The sequence below is a fragment of the Trichechus manatus genome, unplaced genomic scaffold (assembly GCF_000243295.1).
Source record: "Trichechus manatus latirostris isolate Lorelei unplaced genomic scaffold, TriManLat1.0 scaffold00204, whole genome shotgun sequence".
Lineage (NCBI taxonomy): Eukaryota > Metazoa > Chordata > Mammalia > Sirenia > Trichechidae > Trichechus > Trichechus manatus.
Window position 1 is genome coordinate 671,901 of NW_004444140.1, and position 23,374 is coordinate 695,274.

Sequence of the window (23,374 nt, forward strand, 5' to 3'; positions counted from 1 at the left end):
TTGCTAGGGAAGCAACACGTGACTCCAATAACATAACTCAGGATCTCCTGGCAGGTCACAGGGAAGACCTATAGAAGTCGAAACACTAAGGAGATCCTTAAAGTATTGTGACTAGGTCAGTGGAGTCTGATGTTGCTCTGGGGACACTCAGTTTCAAGATATCAGAATAAAGGAGTCAAAAGGGGCTGTACATTTTCTACTGCTTCCAGAATAATCTGAGGACCTTCTGTGCCCTTTGTCACGAAAGAAAGTTATTCAGTAAAAAGCAGATGCCCAGGGTGTTGCTGAGGCTACAGGAGACTTTAGGTTGGAGCTCAGGAGCTAGGCCTCTGCACCCATTGGGAGAAATTCCAACATGGCCACAGGTTCTGAGAGCCTAACTCCCACAAAAGGAAGCTGGATCTGGGTACCCAAGGATTTCGTGAACCAAAGGGACTGCTGCCATCAGTGGTGCTGTTAATGACCAGACATCATGGTAGGGCTCCAGTTCTCACTGACCCTTATATAAGACAATTGCCAGGGCAGCAATGGCTAATCAGATGAACAAACCATTCTGTGGCAGACAAACCATTTAGAAATGCCGACTCCATTCTCTGTGCCTATTACCTGGCTACCAAATGGCCACTGGAGAAATGGCACAGGCACAAATCATGGGCAGCTGGGCTCTTGACCAAGGAATGGTCTTTCTAGGCTGATAGCAGAAGATAAAGAATGGCCAGTAGTAGAAGGAAAAAGGTAATTTAAACTCTTGCTCTGGTTTTGCCATTCTAGTTATTTAAATTCACTGATGATACTTGGTGTAAAAGTGGATCAAAGGGACACAGAAAACAGTACTCTACTCACCTTTCAAAAGGGATGCTGCCAGGAGTTGGGACCAGAAGTCTTAATTTTTTTTTTTTTTGGTACACAAAGGAAATGAGAATGGGAAAAAAGGAAGGGTAGGGCTTCAAAGTGAGATGTATCTCAGTTTAGTGAACACCTTGTTAAACAACTCTAGTCTTCCCTCCTTGAAGACTGGTTTGGTTCTGTTGCTGGGGTATAGGAATGGGATTTGACTTCTTTTTTGGCCATTCTAAAAAACCAGTTACCGTTGAGTCAACTTGACTCATGACAACCCCATGTGTGTCAGAGTTGAACTGTGCTCCACAGGGTTTTCAATAGCTGATTTTTTGGAAATAGATCACCAGGCCTTTCTTTTGAGGTGCCTCTGGGTAGACTCAGACCTCCAATCTTTCAGTTAGCAGCCAAGCTCTTTAACTGTTTTCACCACCCAGGAACTCCTTGGCCATTCTGGAAGTTGTTTATTCTGTGACTGAGCAGATAAGTCAACCTTAGAAGCAGATATTATGCCACCTCAGGTCCATCTCATGATGGGCTGGTTCCCCCAAGATGGCCCATAAAAACCTTGGCCTCTTTTCGTTCTTTCAAAATAAGATACACTTATTGCCTGACATAGCCCAAACCCCTGGGACTGGGGCACTCAGGATGGGAAATTTTCCTCACTGGCAAGTGAGGAATTGCCATCGCTGTGGATAAAAGCAATAGAGAATAAGGCTAGGGAGTGTGTCATAGGGAGGTGATAGGAGGTAGAAAGCGTGGGGAGAATAAACCAGGGCTTTGAGTCATTTTCTCAATGAACTTTTTCCTTCGGCTCCAGTGAGTACTTATCGCTTAGTTAAGAAAAGGGAATGAAGTACCTGGTTTAAAAACAAAGTTAAAAAAATGCCCTTCCCTATTGCCTCTCTTTGTGCTTAACAAGACTCTTCTCACCCACGTGTTACTCACCTCACCCTCAAGCCTCTGCTTCACACTCAGTTTTGAACTGGTTCTCCAGGAGAAGTGAATCCAGGCCGCCATGAAGAACCCCAATACCCTCCTCACCCAGCCCCTCTCCTAAAGAGATCATGAGCTGAGAGGCTTATGATCATGAAAACTCTCCACAATTTATGCCCTTACATAAGAGGGCAGAGGAAGTAGCTTCTATACTTAAGAAGAGAGTAATATTTACATTACAGAGCTGTAAGAATTATGGGCAGATGAAGCCGTAGCCCCGGGGGCTAGACCATATAGGGAAACAAGATGCAAGCAAGGGAATGATATACAAACAAAGTGTGGCTATATTTGGCAGGTTTGGGACAAGCAGGGTTTGGGTACTCTATTAAAAAAAAAAAAGATCTGAAATTCAAACTTCTTCTGGTAAGGCCACAATGAAGAGATTTCCAGCAGTGGGTGTTGCAGGAAGCTGGCACCCAAATCACCACAGGCTTGCAAGGTGATATGCTCAGGTGAGGCAGGGCAGGGCCTCTTACAGGTCCATGTCTGGGCCTCCTGAGGATGTCTTCAGTGGCACCGAGTCAAATCCATCAGGAGTCCTCTGAAAGATAGATGGTGACAGGAGCTGGCTGCTGGGCATGGGCAAGTTTGGCAGACAAAGGAAAGAAATGGGAAAATAGGTGACAGAGGGAACCCTTATGGAATTCCCATTTTCAGTGGCTTTGTGGAAACACAGAAATGAAATACCCTCTATTCCTCTTCTTGCTCTCTTCAGAGTCCGTCAGATAATAAGAAAAATCTAGTTAAGATGAAAAATCACCTGTCTTCCATCTCTGCTGAACTCTGAAGCCCCAGACAGACTCAAGGGTCCCAGAGTGAAGTATTCTCTCACTGGTCAAAAATCAAGGGCTAAGGAAGCAAGGGAGTCACCCTGCACGTAGGCACAAAGGGAATGAGATTCTGCTGTCTAAGCACCCCACCACCTTCCTTTCCCTACCATCCCTCCAGTCTCCTCCTCTCTTACACCCTCCTAGCCCACACCTTTTTGGATAAACTTGTTCAGGGCAGCAGGGAGTTGTGAGCACCCGCAGAGTGGGGCTGCAAACAGCTGGAGCCCTGGTGAGTTGCTTGGATGCTCTCTGCTGGCCCCACGCCTAGCGGCAGTGTTGTCTGTATTGCATTTATGAGCTTCAAACTCAGTCACCCACCCACACAGAGCAACCTTCCCAGCACAGAATTGCTCAGCGATGAGCACCTATGACTTAGCTATGACTCAGCTGCCCTCAGAGGACCTGGTCCAGACACCTGGGCAACAGCGCACTCCACTGGTCAAAGGATAACCTAGTTTCTATCAAAAGTCGATCCTAGAGACCACCTCTCCCCCAAACCCCTCCAAAAAAAGGGAAATGATTCTTACAACATGGATTGGTTCAATACTCCTTCTGGAAGTTAAAAGGCCCAAACAGTCCACCAACTGGAGTGCATGTTGGGAGAGAAGGAGCCTGGTCAAGAGCAGCCTTGGGCCCCAGGAGAAAGAGTATTAGCATGGAAATACAGAAGGCAGAAGACAGGACTTCCAGGGTGGGGGGACAGAAGATTACAAAGGTGTAGGGGGATCACAGAGAAAGTGGTTCCTGAACAGTGCAGGGTCATTCACTCTCCTGGGAGTGGTGGGTGTCTTCTCCAGCCCTCCAGGCTGACCTCAGTGCACTGGCCAGGCCCCCTACCTTGGAGGTAAATGATTTGATTTTCCCAAAGAGTGACTTCTTGCTGGTAAAGATGAGATCATCCTCCACGTCCTCGCCTTCCATGATGGCACAGCTGTCAGCTGCTGGCAGGTCGCAGTCCTTGAGGGTAGCGTTCATCACCAGCTTGGAGTACCTGTACTCTAGTCTGTGAAACAGAGAGGTAGGAAAGACAAGACACCAGAATGTGGGAATAAGGGGGACAGAGGAAAAGAGGTTGGTCTATAAAACAGTCCCACGCCATGAGTAAGGAAACTGAAGCACAGAAAAATGGCACTGGGGCTGGAACAACGCTTAGGAATCTTGGCTTCCTGTTGAGTGGCCTTCTTATTCCTTAAGGCTGGCTGTTTCTGTGGTATCAAAGCTTAACAGAAATAGTGTAATCACAAAATCATTATTTTTGTTAACAATAACAACAAATTAATGATGATTCTTGCTTTTCTTTTGAGAATCTAACAGCTCTTCATAGACTGCCACAGGGTACCATCTCTGTTCAGAAGCCAGGGTAACCAGTGTATACACTGGATAATTGGCCAGAGTCAGACGCAATGCCAACTCCAGAGAAAAGCCCCAGAAATGTATACCCTTGGATGTTCTCCTCTTGTGGGAGAAAGATGTGGCAGTCTGCTCCCCTAAAGATTACAGCCTTGGAAACCCTATGGGGCAGTTCTACTCTGTCCTACAGGGTTGCTATGAGTTGGAATCGACTTGACAGCAACAGGTTTGATTTTTGGTTTGGTTCTCCTCCCAGCTCAATGATCTAACTGTATCCATCTCCAAACTCCAATACCCAACCACATACTTTTGATTCTTTTTCCAGAAGTAACAGGTCAGGATGGTGAGCAGGATGGCAGTACAGGTGCCTGCAGAGATGCCCACTTTTAGCCAGAAGTCGATTGTTTTGCAGATGGTGACTTTCTGCTCAGGCAGGGAGATGCCGCCCGAGCACAGCTTTGGTTCTCGCCACACGTACGTGGTCTTCTGTTGGGGTGGAAAACAAGGAACTCAGTTATTACCTTCCCTTCGCTCCTGGGCAAGGCCCCGATCAGAGAGACATCTACCTGGATCCCAGCCACACAGCTGCTGACGATGGCGTGGTAGTCAGTGGTGGAGCAGAGTGGGCAGGCTGCTGTGCTCTCCCATAGGAAGTGGAAGTTACAGCCATCACAGGTCCCATCTGAGCATGTGCTAGCGAGACAGAAAGGGGACCTGACTGCTCATTTGCTGCACCGGTGGGGAAGATCCAGTTGGGGTCTTGCACCTCATAGCCTGCCTGACTCACTTGCTCCCCCACCAAACAGTTAGCCCCACCAGGGTCCTTCCCATAAGTCCTTAAGACAGGTTTTGATCTCTGGTTTACCTGATGATAAGAGGCATTTCTGGCCTCCACTGGGCTCTCTGTTCTCTGCTGACATCAAATGGGAACAAATGCAAGGTGTCTGCACTGGAGCAAGGCTGTCCCATCCAGCCCCTCATGTTCTCCCCGTGGACACGTGACATTTTGAAATGGCCACCTTAATGCAGCTTCCTGGGGTGGGATTTGGGATTGAGGTGGGATTCGGGAATGGACTTCAGGTCATGGATATCTGTTATGTACATTACTGGTGATGACGAAAACAACAAGAACAGTGACAACATTTTTACATTTTGTCCTGCTTTGCTTCCTGCTCCCCCAAATCAGTTGTTGTTTGGGAGCAGCGTTTCCAAAACTGTCTTCCTCAGAACACTAGCGCCCCTCAAATGTTACCTGATCCAAAAAAGTCCAAACCCACTGCTGTCAAGTCGATTCCGACTCATAGCGACCCTAGAGAACAGAGTAGAACTGCCCCATAGGGTTTCCAAGGCCGTAATCTTTACGGAAGCAGACTGCCGCATCTTTCTCCTGAGGGACGGCTGGTGGACTCAAACTGCCGACCTCTCGGTTAGCAGCCGAGTGCTTTAACCATTGCACCACCAGGGCTCGTCTGTTACCTAGTACTATGTGAAAAAAAGGCGGAGGGCAAGGAGTCTGGGGTCAAAGAAGTTCAGGAATTCTTGACTTAATGCTCTCAGCTTGTAAACTCAGAATTGGGTCTTTTAGTTGTGGAGAGACTCTGAGGACCCCTAAACCTTTTACTAATCCTAATCATAGCCAGTACATGCCAGACACCATGATAAGCCCAACATCTGATTGTCTCATTTAATCTTCATGACAATCCCCCGAGGGAACTTATTATTATCCCCATTTTACAGATAAGGAAAAAAGAGGCCCAGAGAAGGTAAGAAATGTGTCCATGATAACACAACCAGTAAGCTGATTCAAATCCAGCTCTCAGCTGCAGCTGTTAGCCAGGACACTACACTTCAATGCTATGAAGAAAACATTATCCTCATTTTACAGATGAGGAATCAAGACTCAGAGAGATTGACTAGCCCAGGGTCACTCAGCTTAGTAGTTGGCAAATCCAGAATTCTAGGCCAGTTCTTTCCTGATTCCAGAGCCTGAGCTCATTCCAACATACAAAGCTTCAACCCTTAATCCAAGGAGAAGGCTGGAGAAGGAGATGCTCAGTGAAATTCTTGTATCCCTGAGCCATCTGGGCACAGTGGTTCTGGCCCTCAATCCCAGGCACCACAAGGGAAGATGAGAGACTGCCTTTTGGTAACCCCCTTGGCTCCTCCTCTATGCATTCTTCACAGAGGGTGTTGGATAGAAGACTCTAGGATGAAATGCAAGGATAACAGCCCTTTCCCAGCTTCCCCCATAATGGTCCGAGAATGTGAGGGTAGCTTTGACTCTTCCTTCTGTCTCACTCTTGCCCTCTGAAGACTGAGGGCTTGGGGCCATGACAGTGTCCCCAAGAGCCCATTTATAGATCTCAAACTGTTTTCTCTTTTGCTCTTTTTCAGTAATCTCTGGATCCTGGGATGGAATGAGTCCAAGAAAGGGAGACTTTGGGCCTCATTACATTCTTTCCTATGGCTTACGCTGGCAGCAACAGACTTCCAGGAGCAGGTTTCAGTGGATTGCATCTGACGCGGATGGTGGTTGATCTCCCAGAACTGCAGGACTGGGTCACGTCATTGGACCTGCAGAGAAAGCCAGCTTTCATGGGGGAAACGAGGCACTCAGCTGTGCTACTGGGGAGCCACCAAGTGATGTCAACATGGGACAGTTCCCTTCCTGGGGAAGTCGATACTTGGGCTCTAGCCTGACACACAGGGAGTGAATAGGCCTTGGTTCAGATGTGGAGAGATCATGGAGTCTACTCAAGGGGGAGACAAAGTGGTCTAGGAAAGGTATGACCAACATATGCATAGCATGGGAGCCTTCTTAAGCTGGAAGGGAAGTCCACCACCAGATCACCCAATATTTCTCCCTGCCTCCAGGGCAGAACTGCCCCAGTAATACCCAAGAAGCTGGAGTCAGGGAGCTCCCAGCCTTTAGCTATCATTGCTGGGCAGATCTGCTGGATCGCAGACATGTTCTGGCTTGATAAAGTAGGTGGCTTGAGAGGGAGGGATGCAACCAGAATTGTAGAGGAGCCCTAGGTTTTGCTTGCGTTAGCCTCTCATTTTCACCTATAAAAGAAGATCACGTCCGGTATTCCCAAGGACTCCGGGGGGAACAGTTCAGCTGGGGAGGTGATTCCATCCAGAGTCATATCTGTTGTCACCCCTGCCAAATTAGAGCTCCTAATTAGTTCTCACTAGTAGCATTAGCTGGCAACCACTTTCAATACCTGTCAACATCCAACCTCACTTCCCCTTGTCACATCCCTTGGGTGGCTCATGAGGTGAACCAAAGGATTGTCAGAGACCCCAGGGGCACTTGGCACCCCAAGTGGAACAGAAAACAGTTCAGGAGTTTGGGCCCCTCATTTGGGTATTTTACTTCAGAGCCTTGTAGTAGCCTCTCTCTCCCTCCCTCTCTCACACACCAATACACACACACATTCTCTCAAACAAGGCGGGGTACTGGGTTACTCACCGATGAGTCGATCGGCAAGGCTGACAGGCTGAGACGACACCCCAGCCTTGTAGCCTGTCACCTCTGGGGGGATGATGACCGTCTGGCAGACGTAGGCTGTGATGGATTTGGAGAAACCTGACTCACCCTCAGGAATCCGGAGATCAGTGACATTGTCAGTGCAAACGGACATTTTCTTTCCCTGGAGAAAGAAGCAAACAGTCACAGAGGAACATCCAAAGGGGAAAAGGGAACAGTTTTTTTCACATCTAAAAGTTCAGCTTTCCAATGGTAGGTTGCAGTGGAATGATTCATCCCAGAAATAATTCTAAAACAGATTTTAAAAAAAAAAAGGCTAAAAATAAGGCCTAAGTGTCCTAGTTTCTGGAATTCTGGCCAAGGGGTCCCAGTCTTTTTGTTTCTTTGGCTTCCCCTGGGAGCCTGATGTGAGCAGGATTCTGATGGTGACATCTGATTTGAAGATCTACCCTAGCAGCCTACCAGTTAAAAGCCCTTCCTTATCCTAATCTCCTAATCAATTTTCTAGACAGGTACTGAAATACATATGTATATGAGCCCAGAAACCAGTGAAGTTTATTTTAACATCCAGCCTGTTCTTGTTCCTTCCCTTGGTTCTGCGATCCTACCATACTTACTAGACAGAGACTTCAGGGGTTAAAACAGTCCTGATGGCCAGCCCCTCACTGCCTTGAGGTAAGACATCTGAGGACAGTTAGAACCAATTCCATTTTTAAAAGACATATATCAAGAGAAGGAAGTCTGCTTATCCTTCTGTCTTTAATGCCCTCACCGAGTAGAACTCTGGAAGACGAGGGACGAATAGAGACCCATTCTTCCTTGAGCTTTTATCATAGACAAAATATTGAGATAATTGTTCCTTCAGAAATGTTAGATTTAGGAAATATTAAAATATAACTTGATTTGCTAATATAAAATCATTTGTTCAGTATTTTAAATTTAAGTGGACTAAGTATTTAGAGGAGCCCTGGTGGCATAGCGGTTAAGAGTTACAGCTGCTAACTAAAAGGTCGGCAGTTCAAATCCACTAGCTGCTCCCTGGAAACCCTATGGTGCAGTTCTACTCTGTCCTATAGGGTTGCTATGAGTTGGAATTGACTCTACGGCAATGGGACGGGAAAAGTATTTAGAAGGGGGCAGTGGTGGTTCAGTGGTAGAATTCTCGCCTTCCATGTTGGAAACCTGGGTTCAATTCCTGGCCAATGCATCTCATACTCAGCCACCACCCATGTGTCAGTGGAGGCTTGCACATTGCTATGATGCTGAACAGGTTTCAGCAGAGCTTCCAGACTAAGACAAATTGGGAAGAAAGGCCTGGTGATCTACTTTTGAAAACCCAGCCAATGAAAACTCTATGGATCGCAATGGTGTCGTCATGAGTGGGGGAGCTGACTCCGTGGCAGCTAACAACAACAAAGTATTTAGCACATAATATTTTCAATGTTACAAATTTTATTACAAATGAAGCTATGTATGCTGTTAAATCTGGTGTGTCAGTTTTTTTCCCTCTAGATTGTAAGAAGTAGATAACTAACATAAGAACAGAAGGAAACCTTTACATTAAAATAAAAGAGTTATTTTAGTTTTTGAACTAAAAAGAATAAAGGAGAAAAGAAAAAAGAAACAACCTCCTCCAAATTCCTCATGTCTACCTTTTTCCTAACTCAGCTTTTGCTACGTGGGGCTTTTTAATCAGTCTCATCTCCTGGGTTATCAGTAACTGCCATGTCTGAGGCATCACTTAAAAGATTTCTAAAAACAAGATAGAGACAACTTTCTCTAATCTTTCATAAATCCGTTGCCGTTGAATTGATTCCAACTCATAGGGACCCTATAGGACAGAATAGAACTGCCCCATTGGGTTTCCAAGGAGCGGTTGGTGGATTCGAACTGCCAACCTTTTGGTTAGCAGCCGAGCTCTTAACCACTGTGCCACTAATTTATTTCTTGACACATTCCCTATACACAAACCAATTTCTTTGCACGCTGCAGAAGACCGGTAGAAGCTGTGTGGTGTAAAGGACTTATACCACCCAGAGTCACGTACCAAACACTCAAAAACCGAAAAACCAAACCAGCTGCCGTGCGGTCCATTCTGACTCATAGTGTGTCAAGATTAGAACTGTGCTCCATAGGGTTTTCCATGGCTGATTTTTCAGAAGTAGCTCACCAGGCCTTTCTTCTGAGGCGCCTCTGGGTGGAGGCAAACCTCCAACCTTTCAGTTCGCAGCTGAGTGCTTAACTGTTTGCGCCACCCAGGGACCACCACTCTTATTTTGTAACATTTGAACCTAACTTTCCAACTGCTAATCAGGGCTTGTTTTGTGATTTGGTTGCGTGCAGTAGTGGTGTGATTGCCCATTACTTTTCTGCCTTTGGGATTTTGGATCCAGAATATTTGCAGCAGTAGGAAATGACTGATGGTAACACTCTTTCCTTGTCTTAATAAAGCCTTTCAAGTTACTTTTTTGTACTGTCGGCAAAGATACATGTAGGTGAACTAAGAACAGTTTATTTTATCTAACCGCTAGAAAACAAGTGACAGGTGTCATGATTACCGCAGACTGCTTTTTTAATGGGGAGAGAAAACAAAAAACCTTCCTCCTGCATAGCTTTTATATACTCGTTTTGAAGGAATAAAGGCGAGGCAGGAATAAATGAATACTTTATTTAAATTTAAAAAAATCTAAATGTTCATAATCCATAAAATGAATGACAGCTCGGTAAGTAAAATGATTTCATTTTAGGGAAAATAATAATCATTTAAAACACAAAATAGAAAACCTTTTAACCTCCCAGCCCCCTGGGGCCTTTCTAGCTTTTTGTCTGTGTGATCTCTGGCCTCTGGCAGCCCCTTTCAATTCTCACCCTGCCAGTCCTTGTCCATCCTACCTGGTTTCCACAGAGACTGAGGGTGAAGTGATGGAAGTATTTCAACCCTTTGGAAGTGAAGCTTGGCCCTCCAGCTAGAGAGACAGGGTTTGCCAAAGCTGAGAAGTTGTAGTTGAAAGTCCTGGCTGAGCTGCTGACCGACAGGGAGCAGTTGTTGTAGCACAGAGAGTGGATCTGAGGGGAGAGGGCTTGCATCAGGCTGGCTGGCCAGGCTGCAGTGGAGATTATCAGTCATCTTCCCCAGCCTGGCCCAGCACAAACAGGGTGCAAGAAGAAGAAATAAGGATTAGGGGTGGCATTAAAAGAAGTAAATCAGGGGCTAGTGGGATTTTTGTACAGCTTGCCATTCAATTATTTGCACATATATTGGGTACAAACCTAAACTTGTTATTTTTCAGTAGGAGTTTAGTCAGATTTGATAGCCTTGGTGACAACAGGCACACATAATGCCCTTTGCCCAGATTATAGAGCCCTCTCAAAACATACCATCACCCGTCTGTCAGTTTGTTGTACTGTGGTGGCTTGTGTATTGCTATGATGGTGGAAGCTATGCCACCAGTATTTCAAATACTAGCAGGGTTAGCCATGGTGGACAGGTTTCAACGAAGCTTACAGACTAAGACAGACTAGGGAGAAAGACCTGGAAATCTACCCCTAAAATCAACTAATGAAATCCCCATGGATCACAACAGAACATTCATTGTCAGATACAGTGCTGGAAGACGAGCCCTCTAGGTTGGAAAATCCATCAAGTCAATTCCAACCCATAGCAACCCTAGAGGACAGCGTAGAACGGCCTCATAGGATTTTCAAGAAGCAGCTAGTGGATTTGAACTGGGAACCTTTTGGTTAGCAGCTGTATCACTTAACCACTATGCCACCAGGGCTCCTCTAGGTTGGAAGCCACTCAAAATACACAGTGGTTGCAACAATGAACTCAAGCACACCAACGATTGTGCCGATGGAGCAGAAGCCGGCAATGTTTTTTTCTCCTGTCACTATGAGCTGGAGCCAACTGGATGGCAACTAAACAACTTAAGATACAACACAGCCCTTCTGACTTTCAAGATGAAGACAATAAGGTCCTAAGATATAAAGGGTGCCCAAGACAGCAGAAGAGAAACTACAGGCCCTTGACTGTGCCCACTTCCCGTTTAAAACTCACTGAACTCTGCTTCCTCTTTCCCAGGTTCTATGTAGGAAGCTGAATTCCAAAAGTGGCTTGATTTCCCAGAAACCCTTTCCTTGCTCTGCTTTAGCAGCAGCCTTACTCAGCTGTCATTCCCTCCCTTAGCAGCAGAGGGAGCTCCAGGGAAAGAAAGGTAGTGGCAAAAGTCCACGTACCCAAAAGAGGTTCCGAAGGATCTGCAGAATTGCTGCATTTACTGCACAGCTGAACCAAGCATCGTTTGCAGACTGTATGAATAATGGCTTACAAATGTATGTCCATGTGGTTGTGATCAGCAAAATACAAGTTCATTTAAAAGCATTAAGCATAAGCACTTTTAGTCATACGTACTTTCTTTGATGCAGAAACTACATAAGGGCAACAGCACTGTTTTTGCACTTTAGAAAGGGACCTTTACTTGTAAAGTTGAGAAACACACTGGGATAGAAGACAGCAAGATCAATTAACCGTATGTTCCAGCAAAGGTTGGGCTACCTTCCCAAAGAAGAGTGGGAAAATTCCCATAACAGGCTGGATTGGACTAAGCTGAATTTGAGCCACAGCCCCCACTGTTCCTTCCTTTCAGGTCCCTGAGCGGATAGATGCCAAATAACTCTCTGGAGCAGATGGACCCAGATCTCCTTTGCCCGTCTCCTGAAAATGAGACTTGGCCATGACTGGAGGCCTGGAGCCCGGAAGTCAACCCCTACACCTAAGAACTTTCCATCCATTGTCAGAGCCTGGATGAGTATCCTCCGAGACTGACCTGGGGAGGTATGCTATGGGGAGTGCTTGGGTAGGAGCCCCTTAAGAAGCCCATCCAGGACCCAGCACCCTCAGAGGTGATCCAACCAGAGGTGCCAAGGTTAGGAGGCATGGCAGACTGCTGGCACCTTGTTGCTCTTGGTCCCTGGACCACAGGGCATGCAGGCCTGGAGGCCATAAGGCTGGTGGGCTTTCAGGATTGTGTTGGAGGGGCAGGAGTGGCAGGCTCCCGAGTCTCGATCAATGTAGTAGCCGGCAGGACAAGAGGTGCAGGAGGAGCCCATGTCAGAAGCTTCCAGGGCACAGGGACGGCAGTAGGAGGCCACCCCATCCATGACATTGGTGACATTGATAGAGTAGAGCTTGGCGACATCATTGGTGTACTTTCTGCCCTGGAAACAAGGAAACGAGGGGAGAGTGTTGAGGCCTGAAGCAGTGGCAACAATCGAGTCCTCTGGAAGTAGCAAAGTACTTCTTAATCTTTTTCATCCTATGATACTTGAGAAAAATCTAAAGGATTCTACTCTTTTTACCACTTAGCTGTAACTCTTTACATGCATTTTGTGTCATTTTAAAATAGGGCTGAACCATTTTAAATGATGTATAAGAATATTAAGTGTCATGAGGGAAATATTCAGTAGATACTGTTATATGAAAAAAGCAGATCTTTTCCTTGTAAAAGAAAAAAATGTATTTGTACAGAAATAAAGCCTATATAGGAGATATTCCAGATGTTAATGGGTCATTTCTGGGTGGTGGGATTACGAGTGATTTCATTTCTTTTTTTGGTTATTCTATTTTTTAAGTTTCCTGCAATGAACCTGTATTACTTTGAGTGAAGAAAATAAAACCAGAGATATTATTATTATTAAAAACAACAGGGTGAACTGGGTCAGGCACCAATATCCTCAGGGTAAGGGCTGCTATGGATGGATAAGTGTCCTTGTCCCTGGAAATCATCTGGGCAAGATTTGATGATCCTCAGAGGGCTGAGTTAGGCAGTTCTCTGCTTGACATCTTAAGATCTTTCTAAGGCTTGGATTCTGAACCTCAGACTCACTCTTAAGCTAATGGTAGGAATCCTCTTGGTTCAGAGGGTGTTTTCTAGGAGTTGGGGGTCTGAGGCAAGGGGAGGAACTTACTGCCTCGTGGAAAGTGGTCCTCTGGAAAGCCCAGGTGAAGCTCATGGTTGCATTCTTCTCAATGATGTAGGTGTAGGATTGTTTGCCTTTGGAGCCTTTCCACGTCTCCACGGGAGTGTTGGTCCTAGAATTCACGCCCTGAGCCCAGGACAGACAAGTGAAGGAAGGCATGATGGCTGGCAGGAGAAGGCACCCACACCACTGCCACCCAGGGGTGATCATAGACTCATGTCAAACTGTGAATTCCCTGATGGTCAATCTGGGCCTTTTGCTGTGAAATCACTACAAGCAGGGGTGTCAGTTATGTTGACATACCAATAAGCAGATGGATCAACCCTCCCAAGAGTCCCAGGAAGCCCCTCAGCGAGCCAAGAAAGGAACGTACCACCATGAAGTAGAGTTCACAGTTCACAGAACAGATGGTCTCAAAGACAAATGTGATCCTGGCCACCTCTTTATTCTCTGTGTCTGCCATCACAGACTGTGGCGGTCTGTGGGGACAGAGGTTAAAAGTCAGTGCTGGAGGCCAGGTGATGCTTACTGAAGAGCCTAAACAGGAGCAAAGGGTCTGCTGGGGGGCAGGATTAGGTTCTGAGTATGTTGGAAAGAGTATAGATTAAGTCCAATTCTGCCACCCTAGCTATGTGACCTCAATCTGGCCAAACTACAGTTTCCTCATCTTTAAAATGGGGATGATAATATCTTCCTTAACTCCTCTCTATCACTGTGGTGAGATCCAAAGGCATAATACATACAAAAGCATAAAATGCTATAAAATCTCATGACCCAGAGCGTGGTCTCTGACCAGCAGCATCAACATCACTGGGAGTTTATTAGGAATGCAGAATCTCAGGCCTCACCAAACCTCCCGAACCAGAACTTGCATTTTAACATGATTCCCAGGTGATTCGTATGCACATTAAAGTTTGAGAAGCACCACTATCATAAGATGTCAACTGTCTACAGTTACTTAGCAGCTCGCCCTCCAAGATGGCAGGAGCTTTGCCTGGGTTGAATGAACAGAAATGAACCTGTAATCTCTCTAGCAAAATTCTCAGGCAGGTCCTGCTTTTGGGAAAGACAGAGTCATGCCCAAGGAGTGGGGAAGCACTTTCCTATAGTAATCAGATCTCCAAGTTGAAAAGTACTTTTTGGAATGTTACCAAAAAAAAAAAGCCTAAAAGGTTTGTTCATCTTGCAATAACAGGATATATCTAGTCAGCTCTGAGTAATGTGGGTTAAGAGGAGGGGAAATAATACTTTTTAGCAACTACCATGGGTTGAGTACCAAACCAGGGACGGAAAGAGGGGAGCTGGAAGGAGGGAATGGAGAAGTCAGGTTGGCAATAGGGAAGCCCAGTCAGCAGTCCCCCTCATCTTTAAGCACACATGGGCAGACCAGTTCACTTTGGCTTTGGAAATCCATTTATGGCTTTTCTTTTGGCTTTAGCCATTTGCCTAGATTCTGAGGATCTCCAGTTTCCAGCTCCTCTCTACACAGTTGGGCTAACCAAAGGGCTGGAAGAATCATCTCAACTTGAGTTAATCCTATATCATAGACTGTCCACCCCTTTAGTTTTACAGGTGAGGAACCTGAAGCCTATAAAGGCAAAGTGACTTTCCCAAGTTCACAAAGCCAGCAACTGGTGAAGTTCAAGTGCCCTTACTTCCAGTCCAGTGCTCTTTCCACCATACCACACTATACTGCCTGTAGTATTTTTTTGTAAGACAAAAAAAAAAAAAAAAAAAGAAGCTTGTTGTCCTAGATCTTCTTGGGATATGAGGACAAATATGATAATAACAATCCTTTCCAGTCTTCTTGCCTCAGATAAAGATGAACTGTCTGTGGGCACTTGTAACCCTATTTTTAAAAGTTTTATCCTATCTGATGTTGGAAGGAGGAAGGATTCAAGTAGCATGTGGTCAACTGATGGGGAAGCTAAATAGGATGGCAAAGCAATAGATAAGTCAGTATGGGCAGCAACTGAGCAGCTGTATTAGCATTCAGGATAACCTTGCCAGACCATTACTGTGCTCTTCTCTGTTCTGAACTGATATTTTAAAATGATACGAAATTAACTCCAGAAGCCCAAACCCATTGCTGTCAAGTCAATTCCTACTCATGACGACCCCTTGTGTTACAGAGTAGAACTGTGCTCCATAGGGTTTTCTTGGCTCTAATTTTTATGGAAGCAGGTTGCCAGGCCTATCTTCTGCAGTGCCTCTAGGTGGGTTCGAACCTCCAACCTTTAGGTTAGTAGTTGAGCACAAACCATTTGTACCACCCAGGGACACAACATTCCAAGGCATGTGGAATTTGGATGTAGCCAATTTAGCTGGGGTTGCCTCTTGGCTTTGTATTCCTTACCTAAATCCTGGCACGACCAGGGTAAGAATCATGAAGTCATTATCTGAGGCTCCAACAGCAGTATAAATGTAATCACCAGCCACCTCCCAGCCTGGAAAACGAGAGGAGAGAGTTAATGCCCTGGTGCCTCTCGGGAGCAGGGCAGATGTGCATCCAGATGTGCATCCGCCTCTGGAAGGCAGAGACAGCACCATCCTCTAAGGTGTTCAGAACCACTGCTGAACACAAACCATGTTACTCATCCCACTGCTTTGGTTCAAGACTCTGAAGCTCTCAGAGCAAGCCTTCTGGAGTGCATGCATGTTGTTTCCAGTTCTGCTTCTGTCTCTGAAACTAAGGTCTGGCAGAATATATGTCAATGAGGGGTGGGACTTTCATGGGAATGCATGAAATGATTACCTTGTTCTTCTCAGACATGACTATTTCAAAGAAATATGAAGTTGAAAGAGCTCCCAAGGATGTGCAGGGAGCTGATGGCTCTCGAGGAGGGGCGGGGCAATTACCTGTCATGCCCTTGTACTCAAAGTTGATCCCACTGAGAACCGTGGTCTCCATGTTCGTGGGCAGCATGTTCCACCATTTGTATTCGAATCCAAGGGCAGGTTCAGTTCCAGCTGGGCAGTGGGTACAGTCTGAGGGTACAAGACCCATGCATTTAGCAGGAAGGCTGCAGCCACCCTGACTGAAGCCACTGCCACATGGACAAGTGGCAGCAGTAGTGGTCAGCCAAACCAGGGTAGTGCTGAGGACTGTTGCGTTTATATCAAATGGACTAAAAAAAAATTCTGACAATGTATTTAACAAACTCAAGACATAAACATTGACCCTTCATTCCAATATTCCAATCATCCTACATGCCCACTGAACTTTTCATTTCAGAACTTAAATGCATCTACTAGCTTGATACATGTAGTTCATATTATTTGTCACATTATTACCATTAAATGCACTCCCATTAATAGGTACACAAATCTCCCCAACTCCTTTCTACAGTATGGTTTACAAGTTCTAACTGGGTCAAGTCAGCCCCCCAAACCTTCTAGTTAGCAACCCTGCCATATGGTGGAAGTCTCTTTTGTGAGGATTTGGTACCTTCAAGCCTGAATCACATTCACAGTTAGAAAGAAGAGGAAGGTAGACGAGTTTCAAGTCTGACTCTGACCTACAGACGGGGCCAACCCCTGACCTCTCCTCTCCTGAACTTAGTCCTTACTGCCACTCTCAGAGGGGCAGAGTCTGTTCCGCTGGCTACTCTAGTGCCCCCGTGACCAGCCCACATGGGTGATGTAGGGGATAGGGCAGGTTAAGGGGGTTACCAGAGCCATTGGAGTAAGAGCCATAGGGGCAGGGCTTGCAGGTGCTGTTGTTGGTTTTGAAGAAGCCTGGGTTGCAGGGTGGGCACAGGGTCTTCACACCAGAGGCTGGCAACTGCACCGCCCCCTCCAGATCCTCACTGCAGATTTTTGGCTCGGCCCATTTGTACATGAGCTGTGTCTGCAGAAATGGATTAAGCACAGCTCAGCCTGTGTGGGATTTAGCACATCTTTAGGAATCTACTTTAAAGATGGGGTGAGGGGAGCAGAATTGGAAGCTAAAATGAAAGCTCCACCAGGGCAGGGGACTTTCTTTTGGTCGTGGATGTAACCCAAGCCCTTAAGCCAGTGCCTGGCACATGGTCGTGCTCCGTAAATACCTGTTGGGTGAAAGTTGACTGGATGAAGAGGGATAGATTTAATGAGGACTTGTGTGACAGAGGGACTCGGGGACCAGTTGTCCCCAGAGAAGCCTCTGAGTCCACTGTAGAATCTTATTACTACCAAGATCACAGACAAAGCAGCTGGTGAAAATGCCAAAACATAGAAAGGCATGGAGAGGAGGTGCTTACACGATCCTGGGAAAGAGGGAGCGGCTAAGATGTTCCAACATGTCTTCCAAGTGTTGCATTCTTTGCTCTTTCATTTATTCGGTAAAAATTTGTAGACAGCCTAATACATCTATGTGCCAGACCTGAGGACTCAGGGATGAATGAGATGTGCCCCTGCCCTCAAGGAGCTCACCATCTAACAAGGGCAACAATCGCATAAGTAACCATGTGGGAGTATGAACACCATGTTCTCTGTAAGCATCAAGGCATGAAGAACAGAGAGCTATCAGGTCAGCAGACCAGAAAGGCCATGTGTCTGTCAACCACTAGAGCCGTCTCTACGTTGGATGGAGGCATTGGGTGTGGAAGAAGAGATGACCTGTAGGAGGCCCCTGGTGAGTCAGCAGTGAGGCTGGACAGCTCCAAGCTTCCTGGGTGGCCCTCAGATGAAGCCAGAGACAAAATGGTACCCTTATAGATTGCACTAAGCTGGTAATGAGAATTATCTGTGCAGCATACCATCCATGTGGAAAGATGGATGAATAATCCATCTGTCCATTTTATTCAGGTAAGAAACCATAAGGTCTTAATGAACGGTAGTCCTCAGTTCATGCTCCCTTCATTGACGGTGAGCCCTGGATCCTCCTCCTCCTGCTCCCCTCAGTAATCCTCCCTCTGAAGAGGAGCCAGAGGCCAGAGCTCCCTAAGCCTCACCTGTCTCCTGTGTCTCCTGTGAGGAGGATCTGGGGAGCAGGGACACTGGTGTGGGCTGTCTCTTGGAGCAGCACATTCGGCAGCCCCAATGGATTGGTCAAGTTCGCATGAGACGACAAGTGCAATCTTAGGAGCTGGCTTGAGGAGTGTCCCTGTATTTTCAAAATACAGCTTAGAAGGCAAACTGAAATTACAAGACTGAGCAAAATGAGTATTGGCCTGAGGTGCAAAGCACAGATCTCTGGAAGGTTCTCGTGGTGAATGTATATGCATGAACATTCCTAAAACAGACAGGCTTCAGCTTGCCTCCCCCTGAGCCAGGCTTTGGCTGGGCTGCAGGTGGGAGGACTGGCTCTGGCCACAGGAGCATCTTAGGCCCCAGAGGTGGTCAGCCTCACAGACAGTAGCGCATACTACAGATCTAGAAGGTCTCACTCTGAGCCCGGGAGGGGAGAGAGTAGGGCAGAAGGAAGCAAAGACAGCTGACGTTCAGCCACATGTTTTGCCTAGGAGGGAGAAGAGGAGCAGGATTAATTTCCCCTATTTTATTAACGAGTCAACAGAGGCCAAGAAAATGAAAATAATTTTTACAAGGTCATACAGAACACCAGACAGTATGGAACGGAATCTAAGGTGCAACTGACAAGATACATAGCCATTCTCTCTTGGCTGCTGGGGAAGGGAGAGATGCTCCAAATCTGAGGGACGGAGGTAGAGATGATTATCAAAAATAATCACTGTTATGGACCAGACTTCATTCCATGCTTAATTACTAAAGGGAGAATTCAGCCAGCCAGCAAACATGTGCATATCCTAATAGCCAAGCATTGTGCTCAGAGCTGAATGCATATTTCCTAACTCTTAATTCTATCTCCTGGAGAGGCCCTGGCATAAGAACACAGACAGTTCATCCATAATGTCTAATCTAAGACTGATCCCTCCACCTGTGCCCTAGAACCCATCCTTGCTCACTTACTGCTGCTCCTAGAAATCAGCAGGCACATCCTTGCCTCTGAGCCTCTACACCTGCTGTGCCCTCCCCCTGGAAAGCTTCATGGCTCTTCCTTCATCTCATTCAGGTCTCTATCAAGTGCCACCTCCTCAGAGAGGCCATCTAAAATAGCACTCCCCTCTGTCACTCGCTGTCCCCTAAAAAATCCAAACCAGTGGCCGCCAAGTCCATTCCAACTCATGGCGACCCTATGTGTGTCAGAGTAAAATTGGTCCATAGGGTTTTCAATGGCTGTGACTTTTTGGAATCAGATTGCCAGGACTTTCTTCAGAGGTGCCTCTGGGAGGGTTTGAACCACCAAACTTTCGGTTAGTAGCTGAGTGCTTAACTGTTTACACCACCCAGGGACTCCTCTCAATCTCCTAGCCCTGTTTCATTTTTTTCTTCCTACCACTTACATAGGGTTGCTATGAGTCAGAACCAACTTGACAGCACCTACTACAACAACCACTTCTTACCACTTGATATATTATACACCTATTTGTTGTTTATTTGTCTAGGATGTACAAAACACAGAATACCTCTCCATCCTTTCCCTAACAAGAATTAAACTCTATGAGAGCTAGAAATTCCTTTAGTTTTGTTAATTAATGTATTCCTAGTGACTGGCACATAGTAGGTGCTCAATAAATATTTGCCAACTAACTGATGAAAGGAATAAATGACCTCCTCCGAGAAGCCTTCACTGGCCCCTCAGTCAGGGTTGGGTGCCGCTCCTCTTTTGGGCTCCCACAGTGCCCTGCAGACCCCTCTCTCATGGCCTTGACCATGCTCAGTTTATAGTTGTTGGTAGCCCATCTTTCGCCTCTCTCTGCCCTCCCACACAAGTCTGTGAGCTCCCTCAGGGTAGGAGCCTGTCTGAATCATCCCTGAATCCTCAGCATAGAGCACAATGCCTGGCACATCAGTTGGCATTCAAAAACTCTTGTGTTGACTCAATGTCAATTCTAACTACAAAGGAAAGTCTTCTTCTGAGGCAGAAAGCCTAGGGAGAGAGACTGAACAAGCACAGCCATTCTCCAGTGAGCCAGGAAGTGGTACTCATTCCCTTGACCAGTTCACAAAAGCAGCGCATAGGGAACAAATTGGACGACCTCCATGAGAAAATAAGGGCATGTGAACAGGCAGGCATTGACCAGCATGGCTAAGCAAATGAAAGAAACCAAGGAAAAGAAAAATGAAAGAAAGGGTTTTTTGAAACAGAGGCCACGTGAATAAGCATATGTAAAACAAATGCGGCAAAGCAGCTTCTGACCTGAAAATGAATGAGGCCATCTTGTTGTGTTTCCCCACTGTGACGAATTGAACTGTGTACCTCAAAAATACATGTTGTAAATCCTAATCCCTATACCTGTGGATGGAAACCCTGTTGGTGTAGTGGTTAAGAGCTATGGTTGCTAGCCAAAAAGTCAGCAGTTTGAATCCACCAGCCATTCCTTGGAAACCTTATGGGGCAGTTCCACTCTGTCCTATAGGGTCGCTGTGAGTCGGAATCAACTCAAATTCCGTTTTATACTTGTGGATGTAATCCCATTTGGGAATAGGGTTTTATTTATTATATTAATGAGGCCTTATAAATGTAGGGTGTGTCCTAAACCTAATCACTTTCAAGGTATAAAAAAAGAGCTATAAAAAAAGCTAGAAGAGGGGCGGGGCCAAGATGGCAGAGTAGTCAGATGCTTCCGGTGGACCCTCTTACAACAAAGACCAGAAAAAAAAGTGATTCGATTATATATGGCAATCTTGGATCCCTGAACATCAAAAGCAGAGCTGAGGGACCGGACTGAGTGGCAGGGGGAGGGACAGATGGTTCAGAAGCAGTGAGGAGGTGCCAGACCTGACCCAGCAAGAGCCTGAGCCATTCAGGCCTGATCAGCTCAGGGGTGAGCGGTGAAGCAGGCAAGCAACCGTGCTCAGGAGGGCGTTTTCTGCACCAGGAGAGACCCAGCACCAGAGACTCTACACGGCCACCCAGAACCAGGGAGAAGCAGCCCTCCAAGGTAAGTACTTGCGTATGGCTTACTGCACGGATCAAGAACACCCCTCTTACAGAGAAACCTCTCTCCCATTTACCTCCCCGCTCCCTGCTCTGCACTGGTTTCCAGACTGACTTCAGCCATTGCCGAGTCCCCTGGGCCAGAAGTAGGATCTGTCACACACCCAGAGCCATTCTTCCCTGCCTTGGAGAGTGAACAAATTAACAGAGGAAAAAATAAACTGCAGCTCCCCTAAGCCAGGAACCCAGGGTAGGCACAGCTCCTTTGCTTAGGTACAGGCTTAAGGGATCCATGGACTTTGAGTGCCTTTCCCCCTGCAGAGACTTGTGTGGATCCATCTCAACAGCATAGGCCCTCATTACTGCAGTACAACAGGGTATATACCGGAACTCCAACTTCAACTGTTTCAGCTGTGAAGGGGCAGGTTCTTGACATTTGACACTGCTCTGCCCATTAAGCAGGGTCTTCACCTAACCACATCAGGGGCCTGAGGACTGGTGGCTCCACCCACACCACCTAGCCACCTGCAAGAGTGGTCCATGAATAAGAGGTGCCCCCCAGTCATTACAGCCAACAGAATTAGGTACTCATAATCCAGCTGAAAAACCCACCCACCTACGTGCTGTAGGGAATAGGGACACGCCTTCCTCCTGGACACTTGGGGGTGGCCGTCAGACCCCTGCCCTACTCAGAGTGTGTCCCCCTGCTGCAGCCAGACGCCTGTGCCTGCTCCAAACACCCATGTCTGTCTAGGACTCTAAGTGAGAGCCTACACCCCACACTTGGCGGCTATCTACCAGAGCACCTGAGCTGAATCCATACAGGAGGATTGGGCCAACTCCTGAGCTCACATATCTAGTAACAGATCTAACCACCAGGTGACAGGACATTAGAGCTTCAAAGGTGCCAATAATCAAACTAGCTCATATGAGCAGCCTATTTGGGCATATCAGAATGAAACAAGAAGCTAGGACACAGTAAGCAAACATAAGATAAATAAATATAATAACTTACTGATGGTTCAGAGACAACAGTCAATATCAAATCACATAAAGAGGCAATCCATGGTGGCTTCCCCAAGCTCACAAAATAAAGAATCTAGAAATTTTCCAGGGGAGGAAAATTTCTTGGAATTACTGGAGGCAGCATACAAAAGATTAATATACAGAACTCTTCAAGAAACTGAGAAGGAAATTAAGCAAAATGCAGAACATGCAATAGAGGAAATTAAAAAGATTAGAGAAAATTTAACAGGTTGCAAGAATCCATAGAGAGACAGCAATCAGAAATCCAGAAGATTAACAATAAAATTTCAGAATGAGACAACTCAATAGAAAGTCATAGGAGCAGAATTGAGGCAATGGAAGTCAGAAGTACTGAGATTGAAGATAAAGCACTTGACACTAACTTATCTGAGGAAAAATAAGACAAAAGGATTTAAAAAAACGAAGAAACCCTAAGAATTATGTGGGACTCTATCAAGAGGAATAACCTACGAGTGATTAGAGTACCAGAAAGGGGTGGGGGGGATAACAGAAAATACAGAGAGAATTGCTGAAGACTTGTTGGCAGAAAACTTCCCTGATATCATGAAAGATGACAAGATATCTATCCAAGATGCTCACTGAACCCCACAAAGGTAGATCCCAAAAGAAAGTCACCAAGACATGTTATAATCAAACTTGCCAAAACCAAAGATAAAGAGAGAATTTTAAGAGCTGCTAGGGATAAACAAAAAGTCATCTACAAAGGAGAGTCAATAAGAATAAGATCGGACTACGTGGCAGAAACCATGCAGGCAAGAAAGCAATGGGATGACATATATAAAGCTTTGAAGGAAAAAAACTTCCAGTCAAGAATTATATATCCAGCAAAACTGTCTCTCAAATATGATGGCAAAATTAGGGCATTTCCAGATAAACAGAAGTTTAGGGAATTTGCAAAAA

At 46.1% G+C, this 23,374-nt stretch overlaps 1 protein-coding gene across 4 annotated transcripts in view; it reads right to left on the minus strand.

Moving 5' to 3' along the window:
• Positions 1-2,096: 2,096 nt before the first annotated feature.
• ELAPOR1 (endosome-lysosome associated apoptosis and autophagy regulator 1) overlaps positions 2,097-23,374 on the minus strand; it is a 104,865-nt gene continuing 83,587 nt past the window's right edge. For 3 of the 4 annotated variants that reach the window (XM_004388037.2, XM_004388036.2, XM_004388035.2), the window contains 14 exons: positions 17,158-17,335; positions 16,345-16,473; positions 15,842-15,932; positions 13,859-13,964; positions 13,474-13,611; positions 12,460-12,723; positions 10,399-10,572; positions 7,489-7,669; positions 7,080-7,176; positions 6,486-6,587; positions 4,580-4,706; positions 4,321-4,499; positions 3,501-3,666; positions 2,097-2,374 (listed from right to left, as the gene is read on the minus strand). In XM_004388037.2, coding sequence (XP_004388094.1) covers positions 2,306-2,374; positions 3,501-3,666; positions 4,321-4,499; positions 4,580-4,706; positions 6,486-6,587; positions 7,080-7,176; positions 7,489-7,669; positions 10,399-10,572; positions 12,460-12,723; positions 13,474-13,611; positions 13,859-13,964; positions 15,842-15,932; positions 16,345-16,473; positions 17,158-17,335 — 2,001 coding nt within the window. In that variant the 3' untranslated portion in view covers positions 2,097-2,305. Of the gene's footprint in view, positions 2,406-3,500; positions 3,667-4,320; positions 4,500-4,579; positions 4,707-6,485; positions 6,588-7,079; positions 7,177-7,488; positions 7,670-10,398; positions 10,573-12,459; positions 12,724-13,473; positions 13,612-13,858; positions 13,965-15,841; positions 15,933-16,344; positions 16,474-17,157; positions 17,336-23,374 lie in introns of all 4 variants that reach the window. The other variant, XM_004388038.3, reaches the window with a different exon arrangement.